The sequence below is a fragment of the Myotis brandtii genome, unplaced genomic scaffold (assembly GCF_000412655.1).
Source record: "Myotis brandtii unplaced genomic scaffold, ASM41265v1 scaffold74, whole genome shotgun sequence".
Classification (NCBI taxonomy): domain Eukaryota; kingdom Metazoa; phylum Chordata; class Mammalia; order Chiroptera; family Vespertilionidae; genus Myotis; species Myotis brandtii.
In genome coordinates, this window is record NW_005370944.1 from 2,835,102 (window position 1) to 2,845,038 (window position 9,937).

Sequence of the window (9,937 nt, forward strand, 5' to 3'; positions counted from 1 at the left end):
GGCGAGCTATGGGGGGAAAAAGAGGAACAACTGTAATAATCTGAACAATAAAGATTTATTTAAAAAAACAGTAGAAAGTAATTGCATGGACAAATGCAATTAATGTATAGGGCAGACACCATGCCTCTCATTTGAGGCCAATAACAAGGTATTTTACATTGAAGGAAACTGAGGCATGGGTAGAAAAATGGAAGACAGTGTTAGGCCAAGAATCTCATTATTGGAAAAAACAAAAAGAGTAAACATCCACTAATGGAGGTAACAAAGACCAAATAAGATAGAGTTCACTAATATTTTATATGTCCAACCCCATCCACATAAGGTAAAGAAATAAACTAGCCATTTTACAGCTGGTTATAGCCAACCTTTCATCTAGTTAAGAGTAATGGTGAGCTCACTGAGTTAATAGGTATGTAAACTCCAAGGCCTGCTCTTTCGATTTTCAGAGATTATGAATCCACCCACAAATAGTAACAGAGAATATAAACATGCTATTGCCTTCCCCAGCACAAAACCCCAAAAAGTCTGCTCTCTAATTCTTACCAAAAACATATTTGCAACCTCTGGTAACAAATAGAATAGAAATGTGGCTACATTAAAACCTTCAGATGTACTAAAAGAAACATTTCTATATAAAATATGAAACAACTCCAAAACATAGATCAGGAAGTGGTCTATCAAATACAATACAATTTGGGACAAGTTGAAGATGAATATCATGAGCCAATATATACTTCTAAATATCCAAGCGCTGTTGGATTTCCCTGAAAGAAATGTAGGTCTTAAAGATTTTTATTTAGAACAAAGACAAATGAGGGTGCAGACAAATCATAGGAGAGATAGCAAGCATTCTTCTGAGGGTACATTTCCATATGGAGGAAGGACAAGGGAAATGGGATAAAGAAGAGATTATGTGTACATGCCAGGTTCAATTTATCTGACTTCTAAATCAGAGAACCTATAAAGGGAGATAATGTGAGGCTCAACGTTGGTTGAGCAGAAAGAAAGAAATCATCAAACAGATGACCATGTTACTGAGAGCCACATGCACTGTCTGTCCTAGGTGATCTATTCATCTGAAAGGAGGGAATACCAGTGCTTAGGAAAGAAGTTTTTTGTGAGAAAGCATTGTGAGACAAGAAAAGTAAACTAAACTATCCAGATAGCCACACTACTACCATGCATAATAACTTCAAGCTCTCACCATATTCTAGTCACTATTCTTGAAGTTTTACAAACACTAAGTCTTTCAATTCTCAAAAGAACCTCAATGAGGTAAGTACTCTTATTATCTCCATTTTACAGATGAGGAAAATGAGGCTCACAGAAGTTGAGTAAATTTCCTATAGTTATACAACTAGGGTATATAACACCCAGAATTTGAACTCAAGCAGTCTGGTTTAAAGTTCAGACTTTTAACTATTTTGTTGTGTTGCCTTTCCCACATTAATGTTAAAAAATTGGCAAACCCATAAGGTACAAAGGCTTTTTATTTATACAAGAAATAATGACATACCTTGTACTGTAAGCTCTGCTTGAGCTTCAATTGTTTCATTTCCATTATCAGCTACACAAAAATAAGTCCCAGCATCGTCCTCAGTGATATCACTGATCTCCAGGCTACCACCTGCCAGCAATACCAATCTTTCAGAGCTGCATAAAAAAATTTGATACATTTTAAAACTAGGAATATGAGAAATTCTTCACATAAAACAGAGAAAACACTTAAGCAGTATTATTATTTATATGGCTTTAGATATAACCTTTTTTCTACCAAGATTCATCTGGATATTTATAACATCATTCAAGGGCCATACAAAATTATCAACTTAAAAATTAGCAGCTAAATTTGGTCAAACATTCAATTAACTCACCTCTAATGTCTTGGCAGGGCCAGACCAAATGATTTTGTAGGCCTTATATGGCCTACGGGCCGGACGTTCCCCATCCCTGCTTTAGATGGACAGAGACTACATAAAATTATCAGAATTTAATTTAGTACAATTTGCTTTCCTCATTTTTTTCATGCATAAATATCACGAATGCAAATCAGAATGTGATAATAAATTATCTCTGACACTTCTAATTATTCCCAAAGGGATACCACTTTTGTGACCGATTCCACTACCCACAGTATATCCTTGCCTCCCTATTCTGCCCAGCTTTTGTTTTTTATTATTTTGCAAATTATGTAATTTTTGTTGTTGTTAATCCTCACCCGATGATATTTTCCCATTAATTTTGAGAGAGAGTGGAAGGGAGGGGGGAGACAGACAGAGAGAGAAACATCAATATGAGAGAGACACATCGATTGGTTGCCTCCAACCCAAGCCCCAACCAGGGTGGGGATTGAGCCTACAACTGAGGTATGTGCCCTTGACAGGAATTGAATCCACAACCCTTTAGTTAGCGGGCCAACCTCTATCCACTGAGCCAAACTGGCTAGAGCACAAATTATGTAATTTTGAAGTCTGGAATCAACCTGAGAGTTACTCCACCCCAACTATGGCCATTGAGATAACTAATAGAGAAGGCAAAATGTCAGGTCAGAAACAGTAAGTGAGGGGGTCTCAGTGCCTACTGAAAGTTTCCTACGGTGGCTTTGATAGGAAAGGAAGGAAAGAGGAAGAGAAGGGAAAGGAAGGGAAGGGAGAGAGAAGGGCAGCTGCCAGAGAGCAGCTTCTTGGGTGTGGTGCCTGGGCATGAATCAGCCACCATTATGCCATTATCCACAAGAATGCTGATCATTACCAACCCAACTCTACCATGTGATTTAAGTCTATTTAAAGAGAATGAAGAGAAAGTAAAACAATCCTATAACATCAAGAAAGAAATCACAAATCAATATTATCAAATTTTAATAAAGTGAACTAGTTTAGTTCATTTGAAGACTTTGGAGGTTACAATTTTATTTTTATTTTGAGGTTCTACATCTAAACTGGTTTTCATAGACAAATTTTTCTCTCAAATCTTAAAATAGTTACATTTTTTTGTCTGTATCTATGCTCAGACATGTTCTGATCATTTGGCTTTTCATATAGAATTCCTGATGGGAAAAAGAAATCAGAGGGAATGACTATTCAGTCTGTGCCACACTTAAAATTCTCATCCTAAGTGAAGTGTGATTCTGGCTTAAATTTCAGTACCCTGTGAGTTTGGGTAATTGGTCTTCCTGAATCTGATAAACAAGATTAAGTTTCTGGACAAAGAAAGAGGAAAACCAGAATCAGGTTTCATAACTTCTCTAAGAAATACCCTGCAAGGTCATTATTAAACCTTATTAAGGTGGCCTTCCTATTAGAAATATCTTAATTATGCCCTCAAATCCCAACTTTATGTGATGGGACAGAGAAGCAAGACAATTTAAAATGAAATAGACCAAGAATTACTGGGGCAAAATAGGTGAGAAAAAATTACAAACATTAAAATATTGTACTTTATCCTTGGACAAAATCACTACTAAGCTTCAGAAACAGAAATAACGTACACAAATGGGAAATCAGCAATACATACATATAACACTCAGCTGAGAGGAACATAATCTGAAACCCTAAGTTGGTATGGTTCCTTTGAAATCAAGACAGTATTGATCTCTAATAATTACCCTAAAAATCTTCCTAATACTTGTTATCCCTCACATTTGCCATAACTGAGTGCCAGTACAGCAGAAGTCAATCTTTCTTAATGGAGTTGATTTTACTCCCCTTGAAAGAAGTCTGAGAGGAAGAACATCTTTAACTTGTTCACAAAACTGTATGATGGCTAACAGTAAAATGGCAATCAAGCCTTTACAACTCCAATTTTCAAAAATGCAGCAAAAGAAAAAATATGTGAAAAAGTATGCCTTCTCAGTGGACCCAATTTGAGTGTGGCTGAACATAAGGGGGTGGGGATGGGGAGGGAGAGAGGGAGGGGGAGAGGGGGTGGAGAGAGAGGGAGGGAGAGAGAGAGAGAGACTGAGTAGCCAGGGTCAGTTTAGGAGAGCTTGGTGTGCTAAGGAGACCTACTTTTTGGCCAAGTGGGAAGGCCTTTAGAAGATGACTAATATGATCAGATTTAGTGAAGAAACAAGAAGAGTGGGGAAAAAACTAGAAGCAGGAAGTTTATTGTAAAGTTATTTTAATGGTTCAGAATTAAAAAGAGATAAACTATGGCAGTAACGACAGGGGTAAAGAGAAGGCAAAAAGTAATGACTTCTTTAATAATGTTAGATGCTGAAAGTAAGGAGAGGGACTTATTCATTAAGTTAACACATTTATTGGTGTGCCTGTGTGTGTCAAGTAGCAGCTAGGGATGCAGCAGTAAGCAAACACACAATCAATGCTATCATGCAACTCAGTGGGAAAGACAGAAATAAAAGATGATAATTCTACATGGTGCTGTATCAAAAGAACCTGCCAAGAAATTAGAATAGAGAGGTTTCCTTGACCACAGTAACCCTTGAGCTGAGATCTGAAAAATGAGTAGGAGCTAACATAATCAGGGGGAGCAAAGATTTCAGAAAGAAGACTAGCCCCTGCAAAGGAACTGGGGCAGAAAGGATCACAATGCATTTGGGGATCTGAAAATAAACAATGTGGCGAGTGTAATAAGAGAAAAAAGAGAGAGAGATGAGTATGAAGCAGACCACACAAGGCTTTGAAAGCCATTTTAAGAATCTGAGTCCTGTCCCGGCAAAGTGGCTCAATTGGTTGGAGCATTATCTCGTATACCAAAAAGTTTGTGGGTTTGATTTCTGGTCAGAGCACATACCTAGGTTGTGGATTCAATCCCTGATTGGGGAGCACATGAGGGGCAACTGATCAATGTTTCTCTCTCACATGGATGTTTCTTTTTCTCTCTCTCTCTTCCTCTCTCTCTCAAAAACAAAACAAAACATAAAAACAGCACATATCCTTGTGTGAGGATTTAAAAAAAAAAATTGAGTCCTTAACCTAGAAACGGTGTAAATCCATGGAACATTTTAAAAAGTGGCTGGGGAGTTGCCAGTGATGTGGTGAGTTTAAGCACTGAAAAGACTGGTTTGGCAGGAAGATGCATTTGGAATGAGGCCAGAGTACATGCTGGGAGGAAAAGTTACAAGGTGACTGCAGTAATTGAAGGGACACTTAACAGTAGCTTGGAAGGAGGTAAAATGACAGAACTTGTAGATAAATGAACTGGAAAGAGAAGCTGAGGAAGAAACATGTGTCAAAGGAGACTCTTAAGGTCGGGGCAGTAAGTGTGGAGGGAAAACTGCTTGTTTATAACTTAGGGTTTTTTTTGTGTGTGTGTGTTGTTATTTGAATGGGAGAGGTAAGCCTTTTAGAGGCAAAAGAGGAGCCAATGGAGAGGAAAATTTTGGGGAGAAATTCATAAAAGTGCTACAAAGGATGGACACTGATAAGATTTAGAGCACAAAAGGACTTCTTAGATACTCTGAAACCGCAGGACAGGAAGAGTATGTAAGTCATATATATACTCTGGCACAAAATTTATTGTCATTTTTTTTCTTTAAACCTTTTACTTTGAGGTAACTATAGATTCAGATGCAGTTCTAAGAAATAATTCAGAGAGATACCATGTGCCCTTTACCCAGTTTCCCCCAGTGATAACATCTTATAAATCTATAGTAGTGTATGTCAACCAAATACTGACACTTCCATCACCACTGCCTCATATTGCTCTTTTATACCCTCATCCATTTCCTTCCCACTCTCACCTCCTCCTTAACTCCTGGCAACCACTAATCTGTTCTCCATTTTATTTTATTTTTTTTAATATATTTTATTGATTTTTTACAGAGAGGAAGGGAGAGAGATAGATAGTTAGAAACATCGATGGGAGAGAAACATCGATCAGCTGCCTCCTGCACATCTCCCACTGGGGATGTGCCCGCAACCCAGGTACATGCCCTTGACCGGAATCGAACCTGGGACCCTTCAGTCCGCAGGCCGACGCTCCATCCACCGAGCCAAACCGGTTTCGGCCTGTTCTCCATTTTAGTAGAATGTTATTTAAATATAGGGTGTCCCAACCAGTGTATACATACACTTTGAATAATTATAAAGGCAGTGTTTATTAAAAAAAAACATTTCATTTTCAAAACTGAGCTGTCAGCTGTTAAAGTGTATACATTTTTGGGGGACACCCTGTAGAATCACATAGTATGTAACCTTTGGGGACTGGCTTTTTTTAACTCAGCATAATTCTCTAAAAATTGATCCAGGTTGTGGTACAGATCAATGTTTCATTCCTTTTATTGCTTAGCAGTAATTCCACAGTATGGAGATACCATAATTTATTTAACCATTCATTCAATGAAGGACATCTGGATGGTTTTGAGTTAGTTATGAATAAAATCACTAAAAATATACATGGACAGGTTTCCATGTGAATGTAAATTCATTTCTATGGGATAAAAACCCAAGAGTGTCAATATCAGGTCATATGGCAGTTGCACATATAAAGTGTTACTTTTTTAATATGAGAAAACAACCAAGTTTATTGCATATGTACATACAGGGTTCTATAAGAATATGGGAACCAGAGACAATTTGGACAATTTGGGGTTTGAGCTAAGGATAAAGAACAGGGGAGGTCCAGGTTTGGAACTCCAAAGGGGAGGAAGGCAATTTATATGGAGATGAAAAGCAAATGTTTGGTAAACAAATGTTTGCTGGGCTATCTTTAACAATGGACAGAGGACTTTCATCAAAGTCTCTGGAGGGGCCTTGCTGGGTTCCCCCCTGTCCATCACACTGAAGTCATATCAAACTATAGTTGTTTATGATGATAGCTCCCTTCTTTTTTAAAATTTATTTTTATTGTTAAAAGTATTACAGATGTCTCCCTTTTTCCTCCCATTGACCCCCTCAATCCCACACCCACCCCCTCTCAGGCCTTCATATATTAAGTGTTTTAAGAAACTGCCCAACAGTTTTTCAGAGTGGCTGTACCATTTCAAATTCCCATCAGCAAAGTCAGAGTGATCCTGCTTCTCCACAGCATGTGTTGTTATCACTTTTTAAAATTTTTTAGCTATTCTGATATGTATGTAGTGATATCTTGTGGTTTTAATTTGCATTTCCCTGATGGCTAATAATGTCACACAATTTTCCTTGTGCTTATTTACCACTATATATCTTTTTCGATAAAAAAATCTATCCATGCCTTTGCCCAGGGTGTAATTAGATGATATGCATTTTTTTTAATGTTGAATTTTGAGAGATCTTTTATATATTTTAGATACTAGTTCTTTTTTGGAGATGACGTTTGCAAATATTTTCTCTCACTCAGTAGTTTATCTTTTCTTCATCTTAACAGGGTCTTTCATGGAACAAAAGTTTTTAATTTTGATGAAATCTAATTTTTAATTTTTCCTTTATCGATTGTACTTTTGGTTCAAATCTAAGAACTCTGCCTAGCCCTAGATCCTGATTTTGTTTCCTTTCTAAAATTTCATTTTGCATTTTACATTTGGTTCTATGATCCATTTTGAGTTAATCTTTTATGAGATGTGAGACTTAGGTTGAGTACTATATTATTATTATTTTATTTTCTTTTCCTATGGATGAGTGTCCAACAGCGGCAGTACCATTTGTTGAAAAGGCAATCTTTCCTCCACTGAACTGCTTTTGCATCTCTGTCAAAATTTAACTGGGCATTTTTATGTGGGTCTACATTTGGATTCCCTATTCTGTTTCACTGATATATGCATCTATCTAGTCATCAATACTGTACAATCTTGATTATTGTAGTTATACAATAAGTTTTGAAATCAGGTAGACTGAGTCTTCTCATTTAAAAAAATATTTAAGATATTCCAGTTCCTTTACTTTTCCATATAAATTTTAGAATAATCTTGCCCTCACCAGAGTGGCTCAGCAGTTAGAGCATTGGCCCGAGCACAGAAGGGTCACAGGTTCAATTCCCAAGCAATGGCATGTACCTGGTTGCAGTTTTGCTCTCCACCCTGGTCAGGTGAGTGTGGGAGGCAACCAGTTGGTGTATCTATCTCACTTCAATGTTTCTCTCTCTTTCTCCCCTCCATCCTTCCCTTCCTTCCACTCTCTCTGAAAAGCAATGGAAAAAATATCCTCAGATAAGGATTAACAAAAGGAAATAATAATAATACTAATCTTGTCTACATATACAGAAAATCTTGCTGGAATTGAGTTAATCTGTATATCAATTTGGAGAGAACTGACATCTTGACTCTGTTGAATTTTCCAATCCATGGACACAGTATGTCTCTCCATTTATTTAGATCTTTGATTTCTCTCATTACCATTTTATAGTTTTTAGCATACAAACCTAACAGGTTTTGTTAGATTTAGCCCTAATTATTTCAGTTTTTTGTGAGTGAATGTAAATAATATTGTATTTGTAATGTCAGTGTTCACATATGTTCAATGCTAGTACATAGAATACAAATAATTTTTATATTTATCATCTTCTTTATATATATATTTATCATATATATGTGTGTATATATATATATATTTTTTTTTCTATCTTGCAAACTTGTTGAACTATGTCTTAGTTCTAAGAGGTGGTTTTTTGTGTGGATTTCTTGGGATTTTCTATGTAGACAAATATTCCATCTGAAAATAGGAACTGGCTAAAACTTTGAGCACTATGATAGTGACCTCCTTTAACTGGTCCTAAGGGGGAAATACTATCTTTCATCATCATTAAGCATAATGTTAGCTGTAGATTCTTTTTTTAGATGTTCTTAAGTTATTTTTCTGAGGGTTTTAAAAATAACACGAGTGCAGAATTTTGTCAAATGCTTTTTCTCCATTGATTAATTTGATTATATAGGTTTTTTCTTTAGTTTGTTAATGTGGTAAATTACATTGATTTTGGAATACTAAGCCAGTCTTGCATCCCTGAAATAAACCCTACTTGGTCACTATATACATGACTTTTTACATATTGCTGAGTTCTATTTGCTAATATTTCAAGAATTTTTATTTTTATATCCATATATTGTATAGTTTTCCTTTTCTGTACTATCTGTTTAGTTTTGATATTTGAGTAATACTAGTTTTAATTCCTCCTCTTCTATTTTCTGGAGAGATTGTGTGGAATTGCTGTTAAATATTACTAAAATGATAGAATTCTGTTTAGTTTTGATCTTTGAGTAATACTAGTTTTAATTCCTCCTCTTCTATTTTCTGGAGAGATTGTGCGGAATTGCTGTTAAATATTACTAAAATGGTAGAATTCTCTGGTAAAACTACCTGGGCCTGGAGACTTCTTTTTGGGGGAGTTTTAAAATTACAAATTCATTCTCCTTAACAGTTTAGAGGGCTATTCATATTATTTATTTCATAGTAGAGGCCCAGTGCACAAATTTGTGCACATCGAAAGGAAATTAGAAGAAATATTTTAATATCACTATTTGCCCTTTCCCTATAAAAGTGTCAACCAAATTCACTATAGATAATGACAGATGAAAACACATGCATGCGATTGGTGCCAGTGAGAGCTTTTTATGTATGTGTGTGTGTGTGTGTGTGTGTATGAGATATACATATGAAAATTCATGCACTGGAGGGGGGGGGTCTCTCAGCCCGGCCTGCCCCCTCTCACAGTCCAGGAGCCCTCAGGGGTGGGAGGAGATCAGGGGAAGGCGACACCCCCATCACACCTCTGCTGCTGCCACTGCTGGCAGCGCAAGACTCAGCTGGCCCTGGTTACTTGAGCCTTGGGCCGGCCCTAGGCGGCTGGGGGCTGAGGGGCCTGGAGGATTACGAAGGCAGGCGCATGGGGCGGGCCCAGCCTTGCCACGCACCTGCCGCCCCAGCAGAGCTGAGAGGACTGGACGCTGCCATCTTGTGGCTGTGGGCGCCGCCATCTTTGAGGGCGGAGCAGTCCATTAGCATATTCCCTCCTTATTGGCGGTGGGTGCTGCCATCTTTGAGGTCAGGGCAGTCAATTAGCATATTTA

General features: G+C 37.3%; 1 protein-coding gene across 9 annotated transcripts in view; it reads right to left on the reverse strand.

Annotated features, from left to right (window-relative positions):
* Nucleotides 1-9,937, reverse strand: part of NEO1 (neogenin 1) — a 199,056-nt gene that overhangs the window by 164,265 nt on the left and 24,854 nt on the right. For all 9 annotated transcript variants that reach the window (XM_014530454.1, XM_014530453.1, XM_014530445.1 and 6 more), the window contains exon 5: nt 1,517-1,653. In XM_014530454.1, the coding sequence (XP_014385940.1) occupies nt 1,517-1,653 (137 nt within the window). The remainder of the gene's footprint in view (nt 1-1,516; nt 1,654-9,937) is intronic.